Here is a 21,999-nt window from a genome sequence, read left to right as displayed (position 1 = left end):
GCAAAAATTACTTCCATATTCGCCAAAGAAATTATTATTAAAATTGAAGTTGACGGTTCTAAGACACCGTATAGCACTCACTTACAATCTAGCTAACTTTCCAGCTTTAATAATCCATACCTGCGTTACCCCGATTTGTCACGCAAGATTAATCCGCACGCGATTAAAATTACTACTAGGATGCACCAATGTAAAGAATCATAATTTATTTACTCGGTAATAAAATTACAGAGGAACCTTTTCGCATCTCAGATTTCTCTCGTTATGAGATGCTTCACGGTACTCTTCCGGTCTTTTCTCAGTATTACCTTCTTTTTTCACTACTCTTATTTGACTCCGTTCAAATTATGGAAAGATAAACTCAGTATACCGCGAAGTAATCAAGACGGATGAATTTCACCTGCTGGATGGTAATATTATTGTCATTACCGCTTAACGATTCTATTTGCATTTATCGTGCGCGCTCTTACAGCCAAGATTGTATCACAAATTTTGACGAATCGACGGACCGCGAGGACGATAATCATAATCCCATTTTCATGCGAATGTTATATTAAGCGCAATAAAAAAAAGTAAGTCCACGGAAAATGCAGTTCACGAACCATCCGTAATTTCGCTTGCTTTTCGCGTCCGGTAATTGCAAAGTGAAACTTTTGATGGCTTTTTACCGGGTCTTGTTTTTCTTTCTGGTCGTCTCCCATAGGTTTTCGTATTTTCTCCTTGGCGCTTGATTTCCTTTGCCTCTCGACGCGTGTCGATCGTACCCGACGTTACTCCCTCGTAAAATTTAAAAAAGTATCCACTCGGGCCGAACACAACGTAGCAAGGGAGCGATATTTTCTGATGATATAGTGCCGGTAAATTTACGAGGAAGCGTGCTGCGATTATGAAAACCGGATTGGCCGCGTGACAAAGTTGTATGCCCGTGTGTTACAGCCGGTGGTAATTACTTTTACATTGGCAAATAATTCCACACGTTTTTATCATCATCTTCGGCCCTCCGTTATTCTGGACAACATGTTAATTTCGTATTTCATCTCGTAAAATTTGTTTTTATCGCGAATGAATTCTTGTCTGCTACACATGATATATGAATCCATATACGAAAAATATAAAATAATCGACTTTAAATTGATGAAAGGACCTATTCCTAAAATATTTCTCGACAGGATAATGCAAATCGTATAACATCAAAATTTAAAAATGATCAGTTTTTGCTGACCTGCGTCTCATAATTTCGTAATTAAAATAAATTAAACAGGACAAGTCGCAGATCAAGGTATTATACCCACGGAATTATGTGCCTAATGCAAACAATATACATATATCGGCTGGCAATATCAATGTCAACTATAACTGAAATTTAACGAAACGAGTAGGACAAACTTCGTTGGAGCCCTACATCATCTTGACGGTTTCTGTTAAGACTTCCACCTCGTTCACTTTGCGGTCTACTTCGACCTACTTTCAACAGTAGTTCTTACTTGAGTGCCACGATAGTCACGAAACCGACGGCGAAATTTTAATATTTTATATGCTAACCAAACGTACTTAAGAAATGCGTTGATTCGACAAACTCGGGCTATTTGCTGGAGTGCTCAAGAAAAATACTAATTATCCGAGAGAAAATAATAGAAACGTAAAGTGATGCGAACTTTTCGAAAAAAGCTCCGCGTTATAATACTATACCTTACATACTAAATATCTTGGCAGTTTGCTTTGAATATTTCGCTTGGCACAGTTAGCTGGCAAGTAACTAAGCCAGGGGACGTTTATTTTTGCACTTCATAGTGCAATAACTCACGGCCAGCATAGCGCCACGGTGCAATTTAACCCGCATAAGCGCAAACGGCGCCGGAATCACTGTTGCGATCTTCCTTGCTCGCGGAATAAATCGTAACGTGCTTATCCGTTTCGAGCCGAAAACGAACCTAACGAACGAAAAAGCGCGATTTATTCGCGAAACTGCAATACCGCGCGCCGTCCGTTGTCTAGTCGACGCTCTCTCACGCTGAGAAAATCAATCCCGCGGGAGGAATAGTACCGGGGACTGAGAAATTAAAAATTTATATGCCCAGAGAACATCCGAGAGTTTTTCGTTAAAGAAAAATTCGCATCTACCATGAGAAAATGGGGCACTAAATTCACGTAAGTGCGGCGCGTGAGATTAAACGCGGATGGCAATGACAAGAAGTGGAGAGATATTGCAAACTTCTAATTGGAAATATTAAGCATCAAAATTAAACATTAATTTTACAAAAAATAAATTTGTTTACAATTATTATCACAAAACACTTTTTACAATATATTTTAATAATAATACGACAATAAGCCACATTTTTCAATTCAAATGTCTATTAATATTCGGTTCGGAAGCAACCACAGAATTTTCCTTAATTCACAAAAAAAGTTCGACATAAAATACCTTTCTAAATTCTGTAAATTTTTACTAAAAAAAATTTAAGTTGTTAATTCAATTTATAAGTCCTTCAAAAGATCTATCCATAAAAACGTTTGAATTTAAGCAGTATGTTACCAATATTTGTAACGTTAAAAACAATATTTGACTAAGATATTTAAATATTGTATATAATGTACAATTAATTTTCAGGGAAGACTTATTTATGATTGCTCGATCGTAAGAGAGCGGATGAGCAAAAAGAGTTCTAGGATAGAATTCCTGGACGCACATAACACGAAACGTCATGCATGCGACTACACACATGTGCGCGGCGAGCCAGGCGGTGAATTGCCGAATTACATGTCTCTCATTTGAATAAACATAGCGCGCGACAGAGGGTCATGGAGGAAAAAAATGACGCCGACGTAACCGGCTGACAGCTAGAGGGAGGTGCTAGACGTTGTAAAAGGTTACACATAAACAAAAAAGCGTACGTACGCACGTGCGTACCAGAGATACGAGCGATAAATAATGCATGTATAATATCGTGAAAGCGGGTATAGGAACGCTTGTTGCAAAGCTACAAATCTTGATTAAAAATATTAATTATTGGAGGTACCATATGATACTATTAAAATATCTGCTTAGACAGAAAAAAAATATTCTTGATTTAAAAATAGGAAGTGGGTCCCCTTAACGCCATGTTTACCAAAAATAGCTTTAGTTTCAACGTGAAAATCTTGAAATGCGTTAAATGAAAAAAATTGCTTGAATGAAGTCGTTTTATATAGTTCAATGGTGTATAATTCTTCTGTGATAACTACAGGGGGTCCTGTAGTAACTACACAAGTGTAGTATTTACTGCCTGTAGTTTCTTTCCGTAAGGGTTATTAAAATCGTTTTTAGTATAATCGACGTCTAAGAAATATCTATTCATATCGATAAACATATATACACTATTTGCGTATTATAAACATTAAGAAGTGTGCAACATTCTTTATCTATTTAAATATAATTTGCAGACGATTTCTACAAAGGCTGCGTTCTAACATTCACTGCCAGTACTAAAAATCTATAGTTACTACAAAAGCAAGAATTATTATTCTCCATATTATTTGTCTTCTTTCAGAGAAAAATGACATCCCATCGTTTGTATTGCGAGGAGAGTTGTCAATATCCCTATGTCGGAATCTATCAATTCGTGAAGAAGAGTTATAATTCAGCACATTATAATATGTCAGTATTTAATACTGCCCCTGACATAATTGGACCACCCAAATTTCAAAACTATGGAAAAATAGTTCATTTACCATTTTTCGTAGGAAACATGGTGGTCTTCTTTCAGAGAAAAATGACATCCCATCGTTTGTATTGCGAGGAGAGTTGTCGATATCCCTATGTCGGAATCTATCAATTCGTGAAGAAGAGTTATAATTCAGCACATTATAATATGTCAGTATTTAATACTGCCCCTGACATAATTGGACCACCCAAATTTCAAAACTATGGAAAAATAGTTCATTTACCATTTTTCGTAGGAAACATGGTGGTATGTATATTTCCTGATATTATATATTATTCCTGGTATTATATATTGTCCCGTAAAAAGTAATCACAAAAATCACCAAGAAAAAAAGTTTAAATTACAGATTGTTTTATGTAATATACGAGTATAAGTTTTGATTTGACACTTCTTTTTTTTCTGTGTAGGCTGAATAATGAATTATACCTGTTAAAAGTACTTGAGTTTATTATACGTACTCAGTATAACTAATACTTAACATTGCTTGTTTTGTTTTGCTTTTTGATACTGAATATCTTTAGTAGTTTTCGATATTAAGTAACAGACACTGCCAGATGTTTGTAGCTTTGAAGGAACCGCGACAATTGGTATCAGATGAGTATCGGTATCCTATCAAATTTAAGCATTCCTTCGCGCGACGATAGCGATGACGAAACAGCGAACCGAACCCGCGTCAAGTACGTACTTGAGACAGACGGACGAACCGCGATTTTTCGTCGCTGGTGGCACGTGAAAAGCTTGTTCCGGCATTGCCGGCAAACGTCGACGGTGTAATAAACCGCGTATAGGCGAAATTCACGGCGGCCGGCAGGGGGGGGGGAACGTCTTCCGCAACATAAGACTCCGGCTCCGACGCTGGTGTCGATTCGTGTAAAGTCGTCGATATCCGGCCCCGGACTGGTTTGATGTTCTCGCATAAACCCAGCTACGGTCGTACGGCTCCGGTATATGGCAGGCGCGGGACAGACTCGAGGGGAAAAACCGGAAGACATCGATCTCTTTCCTATACGGCCGTGCCTCAAAGATGGAAGAAAACTTTGCGTTTATCCTCCACCGGCCCGTTCGGTCGCCCCTTGAATAATCTAGTCATTCGTAAATTTGAAAATGACTAGGGACGTATGGCGGTTTCCGGACTATACATTACGATAGACTTTTCGAGGAACTTAGAAAGATGGAGAAACGGCAAATCGAAGTCAAGCATTCACTTGAAACTGATGAGAGTAAATAAGAGGCCTCTCTAGAGAATTATATTTACAACGATTAATATATATTTACGTCAGCATTGATTAATAATCGGCCGAACGTGCCGATTATTTACACTATCATTATGTTACAAAAATTTTGTTTTAGTGAGTATATATTTATTTTTTCGCCAGGACAATGATTTGTTTGAGAATTGAATGATTTGAGAGAAATAAATTGAATTTATTTTTGAGGATTTATATAACTGATTCCGCGAAGTAACGAGTGATCGATATTTTAATTATGGATAGAAAAAGTTTTTGCTAATAGAAACGTATGAAAAAAAGCCTCGAGCAAAATTGAACACAATCGACATGAAATAAAAAGATTTAGAGCTAAGGGTTGAAAGGGGCAAGAGAAGCGAGCTTTTATTAAATTAAAAACTATACTATAATTCTGTTCGTTGTTAAAGAAGCTTTAATTTGACCTGCAATTTTTTTATTTTTTAAACATAACGATTCATATTCATGACACTTATGATTATAGCGCATATTTAATCATTTACAATCTATTTACTATTCCTACAATCAATATTTTAGCTACGATATTAGACTAATTAGTTATCGATATCTGGAATATACAATAGAATAGAACGTATTACTGGAGACGAAACGCTGCATGTAAACACATTAATAATACTTCATAATTAACAATTCCCGTATTCTGATACCTGTTTTATAACGTATATTAATTATCTGATGTATTTGTGTCGCATACCGACCAAAGCGCAAGCTCGGCGAGCGCATGCGCGGGCAGAGCAGTCGCGGTCTATTAAGATTAATCAGTGTTCCCTGATTCCGTATTATAGACAACAAATGGCGACGAGGAAAGAAACGAACTACGAAAAGTGAAAAGTGAAAAGTTCAACGGGTGATGAGCGAAAAGTGGTCAGAAGTCGAAACGCACGTGGCGACAGGAAAGACCTCGTGGATTTACGTGTTAAAAAAAGACAAATTAGTGGAAATTTGTGATCATTATAATATCTCGATAGAATCGACAGCATCTACTGAAGAGATACGGCAGACATTGGCGGAATTTGTGAGAGTGCAAGCTGGAAAAGCCGAAAAGAAGAAAACAAAAGAATCAGAAGAAATGCCGGGGTTCACACCGCATCGGCAACACCGGTTGACGCCATGACTCCAAATATAGGTAAACTAACCGAGCTCGACCCTGAAAAGCAAACATGGGAAGACTATATAGAACAGTTAGAATTCTACCTAGAGGTATTATTGAAAAATACCGCACATATTGCAATAATGATTTTTCAAAATTGCCGGATGACAATTATATTTACTCGTATATTGGCTACCATTTGGAGCAAGCAAAATTGTTTGAAGAATTTCAGCCCCTTTACTTAAATTTTGATTTTATTCAAGCTAAATTAATATGTGCGGGTTTGAATGATCTATTGCTAGATCTGAGAAAGTATAGAAAATACATTACGTCATCCGACAAGCAAGAAGACTATGTAGAAAAGGTCTCTGATATAGAAAGATTTCTTCAAGAGCAAGCAAGTGTTATAGTAGAACATAAACGTAAAAAATGCTTGGATATCATTCAAATCGCGATGGATCATCCATATGAAGGTTACGTCGCTCAAACTGCAAAAAATCTAGCTATGACAAGACAAAATTACTTGTACTTATCTCACAAGAAAAGTCCCCAATATGCTAATATGTCGACGACTGAAGAAATATCAACGGGCATTTGCACATCATCTTTCACAGACGATCCTGAATTAATTTTGACGGGAAATACATCGGGTAAAATAATTCTGTGGAATTCTGAAAGCAAGCAACAAAAAGTTTTTAACGGTCATAAAGAGGGCTATTCTATTAAAAAAGTTATTGTGTCGACGGCTGGTGATTGTTTCTTATCGTTAAGCAGTGCTGGTATAATAAAGTTATTCTCTCTGTCGAATGACAACAATGAAATATTTGATCAGCATTACACGCACGTTGATAGCCCACGACAAAAACAAAGTTCCTGGTCTGGCTTTTTTACAAATGCGAATGATCAGGATGATAGCTTAACAGAATTCTTGGTGGAAAATGAGATTATACTGGATATGGCATTTGGTCACGAGGACAAATACATCGCTGCATGCATCGACAAAGCAACGATTCAGATATGGGACCGATATGGAAAAGTAGTGTTTACTTTAAGAGATTCAAAATATCAGTACATACCGAAAATAGCTTTTACGGCGCAGGGTTCTTTATTACATATAATGGATGAGCTAAAGGGTGCTTTTGTCCTATATTCAAGCTACGGGAATGACTATACTACTTATCGATATCTTGCCTGTTATAATCTGCGGTTAAAATCTGTAGCTGAAGAAGTTATCTTCTTTCATCATATACCCAACCGTGACAATTCCTTGATGGTTGTCACAAAAAAAGAAGCTATGTACGTAAAATGGTGGTGGGGTGAGGATTGCGTGCATAGCTTTAACAAACAGACGAGAGGGTTTGTCGATAATGATACAGTAACTTATGTAAGCGCAACTATTACATATGATGGGGAATACATAATATTGGCTGACTCTGCGGGTTTTATAAATGTATGGAATACCTATTCTGGATATCAACCGATCGCGACTTACAAAAGTCGCGTTATATCTTTGGATTCTTACTGGTTAAAAGACGAAGGCTATCATATTATATGTGGGAACGGGAATAGAGTGTTATACAAGTGGAAATTCCCGGTACAAGAATCAGATGAATTACCGAGGAAGTGCTTATTTGACGCAGTTGTCGAATCTTATGACAACATGGACATTGTAGTCAAAGAGAGCCCTTCGAAGAAAATTATAGTGTCACGTGGAAAAGATATAATACAGGAATCTGCATATATAGAAGGCAGAATATCAAGCCTGCAATTGTCTGCCGATGGAAAACAGGCACTGTATGTTACAGACAATTGCATTCAATTATTAAATATAACAACTGGAATAACTATGCTGGTCGCAACGTTAAAAAGGCCAATCCAGTTCGTGAAAATTATTAACCTGAGTTGCTGTAATACGGTATTATGCAAAGTGTGCAAATAATATCAACACCGACTCAAAGAAACGAGCTACTCTGTTAACGGCAATAGGTACGAAGAATTACGCAATCATAAAATCGCTCTGGCCGCCTACTGCTCCGAAAGATATTGCGTACCAAGACATCCTCGACAAATGTAAATCATACGACACCAGCGGAAATGATGTTAAAAAGAAAACTACGAACACCATTGGACGGCCTATCACCATGGCACAAACACCGCCCATCGACCATAAAGGAAATTCGTGTCATGCAAAATCTGGGGCACCTTGTATATACACATTCAATTATTATATGATGAATATGGAAATAGAAATAAAAATACAATCAATATGTATTAGCAATAAATATCCATCAAACAAAAATAATACACTTAATAACGAGTAATGTTATTTTTTTTTATTGGAAAACATTAAATATTTGTTTTTTATTAAGGTATGTTTTATTGCTTCTGGCTTTAACAATGACGTAAAATGTATACAGAAAAATCGCGTGGAGTTGCCAGGAATGCTTGGTTTAGAAAAAACTTGGAAATTATCAAAGGACTAAACATTCTTCTTGTATCTTACACGCCACCGCCGTCACGCATTTAATTGAAAAGTCGCGCGTTCCGCTAATTACGGATAGTGTTCAATCAATCGTAACGTGCCCGGAGGTAGCCGGTTGAATCATGGTAGCGCCTTATGGCTTTCTCGCGGAAGAAACGCGGAAGACGACGGTAAACAGGAAAAACAGCCGATGACCAGGAAAACCGGTTAGTCGCGGTCAGCGCGGAGATAAAGAAACGAAGGAAAAGGAAGAGGAGGAGGAAGAGGAGGAGGAGGAGGACGAGTGGGCGAGGGAGACTCGGAACGAGGTAAAAATTGATTCGGCAGGTGAAACCTCCGGCTCTGTTCTCTGTTGATTTAAGCAACGTACCGGCTGCCTCGTGCTCTATAATCATGGTGAGCAGTCCGTTATTACTCCGCCGCCAGTGCCTATCTCCTCTCGGTCCTTCTCCTCGGTTCGCCTTCTCTTCCTCTCCACTACCTCGCCGTCTCCTCATCCTCCGGCTCCGCCGTTCGTCTTATTGTTTTCTCTTTCTCTTTCGTCCTTCTACTCTCGCTTATCCCCCGTGCCCCACTGCTCCCTTCGTCCTTCTCCTTGTCTCTCCGGCGGACCAACTCCACCTTCCTTCTTTCTTCGCCGGTCCACTACGATGGCCCCGACGCCGCGGTATAACGAGGATAACGAGGATCGCCTCTAAGACCGCAAATAATAAATGCTTTTCTGCGCCCCGTAACATCGTAAAATTTCTCCCAACGCTGCCGATTTTACCGTGCGTCCGCGCGCGTTTTCCCAGAGAGCCGTAAGCCGAACGTCCGAGGAAATTGGCGCGTTGTTCGCGTTTCTCAGTTGCGAGGACTCGCCGCGTAGTTGTAAGAAGCCGCGCGGTCGTGATTGACCGTTGGAATTCCGTCTGCGGAGAGTTCGACGAGGTAGAAACCATAACGAAAATAGTAAGAAGCCACTGCCGATGCATCGATCGCCGTGGCACACCGAGATACTTGTCGAGACCGCCTTGAAAGTTTTCTCAGAGATGACTATACAAAAAAAAAGAAGATAACGATAGTCTTCTACGTTTAGTATATTCAGCATAATTGGTACGTATCGAACACAGTTACTAGAACACTGCAGTTATATATTATAGAAACTATGTTACATAGCTTTATGTCAGAGTTTATACTTCAGAATTTTAGTTATTTATCGAGATCTTTTAGACCTCGAGATCTTTTAGATCTTTTAGATCTTTTAACAGTAAATGAATATCGATATAAAGATATCTGTAGATATACGTATAGAAAGAAAAGCATCGAGCAACATTAAGATGGATTAATTATAAAATTTCCATTACGAGATGATTGATTATCGATAAATGAGTGATTAGCATTCGAAATTTCAACTCAAAATGGTATGAAGCGGAGCACCAGATGCCATTAGATTCCGCAAATTCATCCCTCTTATCTCTCATCCCTCCTTCCCGGGCCAGTCGTGGATCTCGTAATTTCGCTCTTCTCTAGGCTCTCTCGGATTCGAATCCAATTCGATCGGCTTTGACGCGACTCTAGGGATACGGGTGAATAGAATTTCCGAAATGGGTATTTTGAACTCGTACTGTTTACGGCGAGATAAAAGCGAGAGGTTGATGCGTGTATACGAAACGAGCCATTTACATTATCCCACGACAGAAATACGTTGGCTCGAGGACTAAATATTAATACATAATTACGAGTGTGACGACCGATATTGCGATACTGTAGTAAAATAAATACGGAATGTAATAAGAATCAGAGAATTAAATCTATCCTTTTAAAGCACGGTTCCTCTTTTACGGCCACGGAGACGATACACATAAACAGATACGAATGCTTGTACGACACTGCGAATATACGATGATTCGCGATGTCGATGCAGAAACGCCTTGCGCAGAAATCGCGCGAATATACCGGGTAAAAATTTGTGCGTAAATATCAGCGTTACACCGAAAATTCTGATAACGCAAATTTACGTATATGAATTTTTACTATATGTCGATTTTTATTTTATAAAAAGGGCTGTTTGCGCATTTGATATTGTTCCGATATTGAAATCGTAACGAAATATTAACAGATAAATATTGAAGAATTTAATATTGTTTCCCATACAAATACGCAGGAATAAATCGATAATATTTTATGCATATTTTATCTAAAATATATATGGATATTATAAACGGCGAAATTTTAAAAAGGATATACACGCTAGAAATCTGCAGCGTAATGGACACTGCATATCGCGCTCATAATCCGCACTGTTGCATCGCCCCGAGATGATTCGCAAGCTCGATAGGATTCTCGAATGTAATAGCTCTGTAAACTCTACGAGCAAACGCAGCACGCAGATTCGCGTATCTAATTTTGCTCACGAAAATCATCATTATACGGATTATGTACGCTCTATAAAGCAGAGGGCCAAATAGATTTCCACGGACATATTAGTACAAATAACATCAACGTGTCTATCTCTTCGTATTCGCGTACCGTGTAACTCGATCAATTAACGACACATACGACGCATAAATACGCGACACGTGACTCAGACGAGAGAATACTCGCGGAGAGTCTCTCTCTCTCTCGCAAAATAACAGGGAAATCCGCGAATCCCTCGGTTATCGGATACGCCGTGCCGATCGCGGTGCATTAAACGAACATTAGCTTCGGCGTTTCCTGCGTCGATGCTCGTCATCCTACCCGATATGCGGTGTGCGGCACGTCGTGCGAGCTTGCACATGCAAGCGATTCGATTCGGTTACAGCTGCTGATCCGTTTGACAGGCACGTGCGTCGAACGGCTTAAGTGATTAAAACGCGAGCCGCGAGTCTGTTCGGATTGGTGCCGCGAATTGATCCCCGTTACGAGCGACGTGTGACGCGCTGAACCTTACGAAAAATTCGTTTCCGCTATACGCTGCCGAAATGACAATTAATTCGTTTTTCTTTTCTTGGTAATTGTATGCTAAGTATTTATCTAAATTAATACAGACGATATGACAAAATTACCGTACCTCGATATATCGAGGTTTTGGACAGGCTTCAACCAAGTATATCCGATATTAATTTCGCACAATTATTATAACGGAAACATTTATTTTCAGGACTATAGGTACGAAATATAATTTGTTAATTTCATCGTGCTATTAAATTAATGTAACGTTGAAAACATTATTAATTTTATTGAATGTGAATTAGTATCAATATGTGAACGTATTGATTTAAGTTAAGTTTCGCAAATTAAACTTATGTCATTTTTTAAATATTAAAAACTAAGATCGCGATGTATATATAAAACATTTTTATTCGTCACTTATCATTTTTATCCTTAAACTCTTTATTTTAAAAATTAAAGTTTATTTAAATCTACTGTTTAGCTTTATTATCTATTGATAAAAATGTAATGCATTGTGCATGTTTGAGAGGACTAAAATTCTCATAATCAATAATCATCAAACTTTTTAATTGACATATTTGTGATAAAATAGAATAATATATAAATATGGACATAATGTATCCTTTCTCTCAATTTTGGTCGTTTTTATTCCAAAATATTAAATTAATAGAATATAAAGATTTCCAAGAGAAGAGGGAGATTTATGTGCACTACACTCCTTTCTACGTACATAAATTCTCACAGGTATACGAGAAGTCGTAGCCTTTGAAAATTTAAAGGTCGTATCTCTGTAAAACGCCACCGATACCTGCATATGACGATACCCGTAAACACACATGCACGTCGCGTCTCGCATTTCGAAAGAAAGTCGAAAACAGGTGGAACACGAAGCAAAAGTTCAATAGGACACGAGCGAGGTCGTTGAAGAACGGCACGTGTACTGATTGCCATAAGAGAAAATCTCTCGGTAATCCAAGGACCCCCGGCGGGACCGGATGCGAGCACGAGCAGCCTTCTGGCGAGAAAAGATCAGCGTTCAGGAAAAGATCTCGAGGAGCGGCGCGTAAGGGCTTCGAGAGGAATAGGAGCGGCGCGAGAAGAGAGCGAGGTGAGACGTGCCGCGCAGAACGAGAGCCTCGTTTCCGAGGGAGAACCGACGCACGCATCCCGCCGCGAAACCGGCATTACGTATATGCATCGCGCTACCCGGCCACGAGAGAATTCGAGCGGCGGACATTCGCTAATTCGCGTAGCATGCCCGCGATTTTTCTTCCGCGCGCAAAGAAAGCGAAATTGCGGAATCGTCGAGACACGAGGTATACGAAACGCGCGTGGCATTATGAATTTCCGGTCATTTTGGTTCCCACAGCCTCTCCACTCGCTTCTTCCTTCTTATTGAAACGGGATAGGGGACCGCCGCACCGGAACGGGAAAGGGAGAGCGCAAATTAATCGCGAATGCCACAGGGACAAAGCTGCCGAATCGATTATCCCCGGGCAGAACAGGTCCCCTAATTAGTCGCGCGGGTGTTTCGACCCGCGGAGGACTTTGTTCCTTCAAGGAGGACCGTGCTAATAATGGCGATTGTGGCACGGTTTGGTAATTGGTGGCGTAGGGTAGCATTGGGATAATGCGTATATACGGATTCCCCTCCGGCTACGCGAAATTCTTATCCTCAGAGATCGCGGGGTTTGCTTTGCCGAGCTCAAAGCTCAACGCGAGCACGCGACGGAGAAGTTATCCTCGCGTAAGTAAATCTTATAGGATATATATACATATATTAATATGCACTAGTTGCGTGAGCTCTTTAATTAAGCTCTTTAATTAAGGATATTTACGGAAATATTTAGACGTGTTTGAATTATACCTGGATTACATTACGCACGTGCAGCGCGATGCACAGATCGTGTTACAATAACGTGCGCTATTAAACAGCATCAATCCGACAGACAGTAGTGGTAAGGGAGGTAGTTACGCGGATTTGTACGAGCAAGTACATTTATAGCAATTTGAACGTAACTCATAATTAAGCGGATTAGAGACCATTATGGTCACGCACGACCGTTTCAAATGTAATCAAGTCATGAGGTCAATATGACGATCGCCGAACGTAGCTCGAAACCAATTCGAGTTAAATCGCGCGTAATTGCTGAACGATGCAAATAAAATTTAGAGCTATTTTACGAGTGCTCGCACATTAAACGAAAAGAAAAACATTTAACAATAATTAGCGCAACCGTGGCAAAGTTGGCCAAGCTTCTGGAGTCTCGAATCCATCTTTCGAGTAACTTTCATCGATCGCCCGGGGATCATTAATAGTAATTCGGCCAATTTCGCGCGCCTACGTAACCGGATTAATCGCCGGTAATCAAGTTAGAAGCCATTGCACCTGTACCGCTGGATTGTTCGCTGTAATTACTATCTCAGGTTAATGTAACGATACGACGACTCATACATGTCAGTTGGGGACAACCTCGGTGCATACGCGTTCGACGAAATCGAAGTCGATAAACAACATTCCAATCCCGCACACGCGCATGATATATGCAGGGACATGTATGCGCTATCGATTACTTGAGAGTACATTGGAATCCCCTAATCCGATAGATGCATTACGCGAGAATTTAGTCGCCATAACTCTCGTTACTGTCAATTTGCTTCTACGAAAATTACCCGTAATATCTTTAATTAATTGCCCTGTGTTATTTTTTAATACATATTTAGCAATTTGCTCCTTTTTCTCCCGACTGCTGCCAACCTTCTTCGGTTGGCGAAGACGAGAGAGTATTTTTATCCTCGCATCATCTTTCCCCGCGACGCTCACAAAAAATTATATTATAAATTAATTTTCGAAGGAAATTTCTGGATGTTTAATAAAAAACGTTTTAGACGCCACCTAATTTTTAACATGAGTCTGCATAAATTAATTAATCGACTTTTTAAAAAGAATTTGGATCATCTAATATGAGATGAGAGAGAATATTATAGATAGGTACATGATGTTTCATAGATCCGATACATGCTTTGATATGGATAGACAGAGCGATGTTAATTATTTGTTGGTTTACGAGAACATATACGCAAACCTTATAAATTGACCATTGTTTATAGAGCAGCATTTATTGGCACGTTTTAATACGTCTTATTATGCGACAGATCATTAATCACGACGTACATTGTTAGCCTGAAATTTACATAGCAATCTCGCGAGCTTAAAAAATACAGAAATTTTAAACAGCACTAATTTTCTTTGTTTATTTTTTCAATTATGCATGCGCCGGAACCACCGCTTGCTTCTCTCGTTGAAATAATAGCTATGCTGATTTTGAAGTAACAATACCACGTTATTTGACCATGTCGCTCCCTGCATAAGATAATGTTATTTTAACTTTGGTTTGCGCAATTAGCCGTTTAATTACCTGATTCATCTAGATTCTAGAATATTTCGTATCCTGAAATATGATACGATTCATCGCGCTTGCACAGTAACCACGATTACGACCGGAAGATTTTTCTATAGGATGTTAAAAAGTGTTCGCGCGTACACCGAGTTCGGGCAGGTGTTACATATTCGATTTTATTCGCGATTACAAGCGACATGTGCGCGCGTATGTGTATGTCGTACACCACGTAATTAGTTTGATTTTGCTTCGCGTTGCCATGAAGCCCGTTTCGCGAAGCTCCGCGGCATCTGTCAGCGCGCATTTCGTATTCGGCCGCAGTTTGACCGATATCGCCGAACAATTACAAATGTAACGTGATTGACGCCGACCGCGCGCACACATGTCCGGACGGCCGGCGGCCGGTCCTCCCGCGTCGTTATATTAGCCTTGCGGTCCCGATTATAGTCCGAAACGTACGGCCATGCGTACTAATGACTTCTAATCTAACTAATTATCAATCGCGTTTGCATCGCCGCGGGTGGCCGCGTAAAATTGACACCGCCGGGCGTCCGCGCGGCCGTACCAGCCGCGGTCGGCTAAACAAACCCGCGGACTCGTTTTACGAGATAGGTACCTACTCGCGGACGATACATAATGGCATTTCTCAACCATCGGCATTCCGACGAGGTATAAAACGTATCTACCCCGTTGTGCACCATTGCTTCACGCGGATAACCCAAGATTAGTCGTGATTTTGCTGTGGAAAAACGGTAAGATCCGCTGCGCGCGCGGAGACGATCAAACAATATTTTAGTAGATAATCCAAATTTTTTTTAAAAAGTCGATTAATTAATTTATGCAGACTCATGTTAAAAATTAGGTGGTGTCCAAAACGTTTTTTACTAAACATCCAGAAAGTTGAGATTTCCTTCGAAAATTAATTTACAATATAATTTTTTGTGAGCGTCGCGGGGAAAGATGGTGCGAGGTTAAAAAAAGAAGCAAATTGCTAAATATGTATTAAAAAATAACACACTGAGAGAAATACTTTTTTAATTATTAATATACCATGAGTTTAGACTTGATATCTTTGTCAGAAATATACAAATGTCAATGTAAATTCGTAATATTTAATAATAATATACGTAACTGTATAGTAAAAATACCATCAATTTATATGAAATTGTATGTATATTAAATGTAATGTCTTTGTAATTAACAAATTTATATTAATTATTAATATAAGTATAATCAATAATCTCAAATAAATTATTTTATTTGTCGAAAATGATAAAATATTTTACGCAAACATACATTTATTTATGACAAAGAAAGTCAATGTTATATTATTACTCGTATACAAATTGTTTATGAATATATGTGGAGTTCAATGGAAACTTGAAGTTTTTAAGTATAAGTAAAACTATAATTTCTTATAAGTTTAACATTATTAAAGATAAATACGCATCTAGAGTGTTCAGAAAGATAGATATATTAATAGTTAATACATCGTTTATTAAAGAAACGCATCTACGATTGCCGCGCAAAACAGTGTTTTGTTTGGTGTTACGGAGCCGCCGCGCCGCTAAGCGCATGCTACGCACGCGTCGCTCGCTCACGTACATACACTGTTTCTGTGTGTGCGTCATTTAACTGGCGAATAGCGCGCATTGAGTACGTGTTGACTGCACATCAACAATAGATTCCGTAGTTCTCCCGCTGACCAAGGAATATATTCAGTAGCCACTATTATATATTCTTCTTGACTCGCAGGAGAAACCAGGAAACCTATCGTTGACGTCGTCATTTGGACATAGACGAGTTGTGTCTTGTAAAGTTTGATATTGTTTTTGGCAATGGAGGCAAGACTTGAAGAAGCCGGCCTGCAACACTTAATTCCTGTTTTGGAAGGTAAATATATATTTTTTTAGTTTTTAGATATTGCACATGCCAGCATCCTAATGAGGTTATATTTGCATGCACACTAATGCCCGGTTTCTTCACCGTCGGATAACTTTATCCTTAGGATAAACTCACTCTTCATCTCTTTCTAACCTAACTCTTAGAAAGAGATGAAGAGTGAATTTAACCTAAGGATAAAGTTATCCAACAGTGAAGAAACCGGGCATAAGAATAGTACTTTAACTCTTTGCCTTACAATTACGTGTGAGATTCATAGTCAGGTATTCGGATCAAAACATTATCACGCGCCTAGACCGTGGTACATCAATCGGTACAAATGTAAACATCACGCCACGCTCGTAATTTTTTGTTGATTTTCGTAAAACGATAATTATGTGAAATAAGAATTTATTCAGAAAACCGTGGAAACTGTGGAATGGCTCGAATCTGGGCGATCTTATTTTCGTTTTGGGCTCACGCTGTTGGAACTTAAATCGTAGGGCAAGGAGTTAATAATTATTAAACATTTCAATCATTACACAGAATAATACATCAATGATATAACACGTATTTTAATTTAAGCATATATTATAATACGTAAATATTTACGTAATATAATATATGCTTTATTGATTGCAAAAAACATGTACATTGCATTGCGTTGTCTTTCTTTCTGTACGTTTTATGTAATAGGCTTTGTATAACAAATGCTCGAAACGCTTATAAAAGCTTTATTTTTTGTTTTTTATTTCTATAAAATGCTACACATGAATAGAAGAAAAAATAGGATATGAAGAATTACGATCCCTTATCTTGGATAACGATGAATATAAAAGACTTTTTCCCCGATATGGGGATCGAATAAAACTAAATAAATTTATGACTGCAACCACAATTCCTGAAACCCAAGAAAATTTTACTGAAAATTCCTACCAAGTACTTATGGATATCCCTGTGTAAGTTTTATATATATATATATAACTATATATAAATATATTTTTGCATGTGTTGGGTGGCCGGCCGGGGCACGCGCGGCACGGGTGGCGGGGTGTCGGGGCGGGGGGAGGGGGGTCGGGAAAAAGTAGCAGGGGGTAACCGGACTGAGGGCAGGGTTAAATGCAGGGTCAAGCTGGAAAAAGAAGCGTAGCATAAGCGGGGGGAAGAAGTGGAGGGAGGGATTAGCAACGGGGGGAGAGTAGGCGGAATAAGCCTTGATGGCATCAGGATGCCTAATACCGAGTGACCAAGAATTAGCCCTTCGAACAACAGTGAGAAATGGAAGATGATGGCAATTCAGGGAGGCAAGACCCGTAATGAAAGAAAGCTGAGCCCAATGATGAAATAAAGAAAACAGAAGGGACTCGTGCGGGAAAAGGAACTACATTCAATGATAATAGGGCTAATGCTCTGTATTAGGTAGGGTGGATCAAATCAGGACAGACAAAACATAGAGATTAAGGGGAACCCCTACGTTGGATCAAAAAAACATCAGAAAAAGAAACAAGCATTCTTCATCTAAATGCAACATTAAACTCTTGTTAAAAACGGGACTTAACAGCAAGGTATTACTGTTACAGTTCTAAAGGAGAAATTAGACAGTGCATGTCAAACATATTTAGGTGACATTAATAGCCGAACAAAAGGGTGGATACATCGAGGGAGATCACTCGTAGGATGTATAAATAAAATGAGAAAGGTGAGTAATATTGAGGTATTAATGGAGATGAATATATCGGAGAAGATTAGCTGAGATGGATTGAATCAGATTTAAAATGTTTGTTTATTACATTTGGAGAAAAACGTTTTTTTTTGTAATATTAATTTAATTATAATTAATTAAATTCTTCTTAAATTAAAACTCTGAGATTTTTTCCAAGACCCCCGAATTAACAAATGACATTTTAAGCGTAGACCGCCATGACACATATGAGAAAGAGTTGAAAAGTGGTCGAAAAGATAAACTTGCATAAAGCCCAACGACACATCCCATGAATAGGTCTACAGCCGCAACCTCTTCAAACTCCCCATCACCGAAGTAGACGAGAATAGAACCCGCAATCCCACAATCCAACCCCCGAACAGAACGCACAAAGAAAGGAAAACTAGAGGGAACATCCTGAAACACCAAAGAAATAGAAAAAAGTAATACATTAAAGTAAGTAACCAAAGCAGAAAAGATAAGCGCCAAACAGCAATGAGCACAGTAGAAGAAATAAACCATCTAAAAAACACCCAGATTCTTAAAAAGAAGAGGAAACGGTAAAATATGCCTTAAACAGTCGGCAAGGAGGGGGAGACGGGAAACAAGAGAAGGTAATCAATATACGGACAGAGTAGGACTCAAGAGAACGAGCAGGTCTGTGAGGGCGGACGGAGACGACGTGGGGCGAAGATAGCCCCGGGGGCACCCGATACGCATGCAAAGAAAAGACCAATAATGAACAGGGGGGGAGGCCGGTATCAAAAGCCGAATGTGAAGGCGGACACAAAGGGGGCATGTAGAAAGGAAGGAACCACACTCCGAAATGACAAGACACGGGATGTGATGCCCCTGGAGGCAGTGAGAAAAACGCGTGATCTAACTGGTAAGACTGGAACCGAATGAGGAGTGGAAGAATTAGACCCAAAACACAACACTCGACCTCAAACATAAGAACTTGACACAGGAGGGGGAATGATGAAACCGGACCCAACAGGGCCGAGACACGTAAGAATTTTCAGGGCGGGAAGAGAACAGCACTACAGATAAGCGACAAAGATATACAGAACGGGATCGAGAAACACCGAAATAAAGGGAAAGGTGCGCAGCGCGCCGGGAAGCAGAGGGAGCGGGAAAAAAAAGGGGAACGCTGAAAATACAATCCAAAGATAAGGGCGGAGAGAAGAAAAATATACTGTCACAACTACCTTCATGCGGATGGCCGGAGAGTCGCGCCCAACCCAAAGAAATTCCTAGCACCCCAAAAAAAAAGAGATAAAAAGACGGAAGGTGAACCAGGGACAAAGGGGAAAAAACACAAGCAGGACATCAACGGAAGCGGAGTGGGGAGGGGACTAAAGCAGTAGGAGAAGACGCCAAGGAGACTCCATGATCCCCCCCCAGTTCCTGAAACCCCTATCCCACCTAGTGGGGGCGGGAGTGAGAAACTGTCGAGCCGCCACGATAAGGGAAGGAGGTTAGCAAAGGATTCTGGAATGGGAGAAGAGAGAACCAAGATGTTGGGCAAGCTAGGACAGACAGGGAAGACACACGAAAGCTGGAACAAGAGGGTCATAAAGACAGTAATCCCACAACGCAATAGGCGAAAACAAAAGGAGGAGGTAAGAAAAGAAAAGTGAAAAGTGGAGAGAAATGGGGAGAAAGGAAGGGGGGACAAGAAGAAAAAAAAAGAAACCAAAAAGGGATAAATCACACAGCGGGGGACGAAGGAGGAGCGGGAGAAGGGTGAGCAGGACTGCCGATGGAACCGAGAACAGAAGAAGCGGAAAACCCACCCATGAAAACCCGAAAAAGTCCAACAGAAAGATTTACAACATAGGTGTAGGAGGGAACAACAGCGAAGGGGCAAGGGAAGGAGAGGCCAGGGAAGTGAAAGACGGACGGGCTCGTAGCGTAGCAGAGAATACGCGGCAACAGGAGGAACAGGAACCGGAGAAGAACGGAAGGGATAGACCGGGATCGAGGAGGAAGGGGGATCGAAGGGGGGAAAGGAAACCAAAATATGCGGATCGAGAAACACAACGGCAAATTAGAACGACAAGGGACAGCAAGAACTAACAAAGACACGACCACAAGCCCTTCCGATCTGAACCCCCGCCGACGAAGCAAAGGGGTACGGGGCAGGAACAGCGGACCTGACCGACGTAACAGGTGTAGAACCTGGAAATTGGGCCCCAAATCCAGTAGGAGGGAAAAATACCAAAGACCCCAAGGGGCACAGGACCCAGGGCATGACCGTACGTCATAGAATAACCCCCTAACAACAAAAAAACAAATAACCCAATACCATCGAGCAAGCGTGCGGGGAATTGCAGACCACGAATGAGCGTACGAGAGATTAAAAAGAGCCGGAGAGAAGAGAGTGAAAAAAAAAAGAACACAAAGCGAAAAACAGAAGGATTACAGGAAAAAGGGGAAAATGTGGGTGTGGAAAGGAGAAAAAAGGCATAAAGAGAACATAGGAACGGGGAAAATGAGAGAAAAGAGGGGAGGTGTGTAGGGGGAAGTTGAACGGGAGGAGAAGAAAAAGGAAAGGGAGGGAGAAGAGGGAGAGAGGGGGGGAAAGGAAGAAACAGAGATAAGAGATCAAAGAAGGATGGAACGAAAAAAAAGGGGGGGGAGGGAGTAAAGAAGAAGAAAAAAAGAAAGAGAGAGACAAGGATAGAGAGAAAGGAAGAGAGAGAAAGAGAGAGAAAGGAGAGAAGAAGAGAAGAAGAATAAGAAAGAGAAAGACAGAAAGGGGAGTAAAGACAGAGAAATAAAGACACACGACATAGAACTGATATAACTCTATATAACTATATACTCTCTCAGCGGCAACTCTATCCCCTCTCCTCTCACCCTCGCTCACACGGCTCTCTCTATACAAGCTCTCATGCATATTTTATGCAAATGCTTTGCAAATACTGCAATAGAAGTTTTCCTTCAAAAAACAGTTTCACAATCATGTGCATGCTACTCACAAGTTTCAAGATTCATTTCTATGTGGACAAATCAATTGTCATCGATCATTTAATTCGATTCAAGGATTTAAAGCGACATTTATATTCTTGTTTTATAAAAATGATAAAAAATACTAATGTGTCAAAGAAATTTGATAAATCTGAACTTGAAAGTACTAGTCTCTGTAATGAAGATAATGTGCAGATTCTAAAACAATCTGCAGAAATTTGTTTTAGTCCCTCAGTATTATCATTACATCAGAATACAAATGATATGCTTGTTTTACATTTTATTTCGAAGCTTTACAATAATAATGCAATTCCTCGTTCCGCTATTCAAAATATTATAGAAGATACTTCTCAGCTATTTACAAATCTTTTTGATAGGTTAATTCTGAATTACTACAAAAAAATGTTAATATATCAACATTAAAAATGATTACAGTTATGCAGAACCATTTAAAAATTTTGACACTGAATATAAACGACATCGTAGTTTAGAAAAGTTGCAGTTTATCATAAAACCAAAATCGTTTCATATTGGACACATATTAGATAATGTGAATACTACAAACGGCGTTCAAATAAAAATGAA

The 21,999-nt window shown here is 39.6% G+C and overlaps 1 protein-coding gene across 1 annotated transcript; it reads left to right on the top strand.

The window, feature by feature from the left end:
- The first annotated feature begins 6,368 nt into the window (after positions 1–6,368).
- Positions 6,369–8,013, top strand: LOC139811771 (uncharacterized). Its single transcript, XM_071776156.1, has one exon. It carries the CDS (start codon positions 6,514–6,516, stop codon positions 7,996–7,998), a length of 1,485 nt encoding a protein of 494 aa, XP_071632257.1. The 5' UTR covers positions 6,369–6,513; the 3' UTR covers positions 7,999–8,013.
- Positions 8,014–21,999: the final 13,986 nt, after the last annotated feature.

This window comes from Temnothorax longispinosus, chromosome 4 (assembly GCF_030848805.1).
Source record: "Temnothorax longispinosus isolate EJ_2023e chromosome 4, Tlon_JGU_v1, whole genome shotgun sequence".
Taxonomy (NCBI): domain Eukaryota; kingdom Metazoa; phylum Arthropoda; class Insecta; order Hymenoptera; family Formicidae; genus Temnothorax; species Temnothorax longispinosus.
Note: the sequence above shows the minus strand (reverse complement) of the source record. Positions and strands in the feature narration are given on the sequence as shown.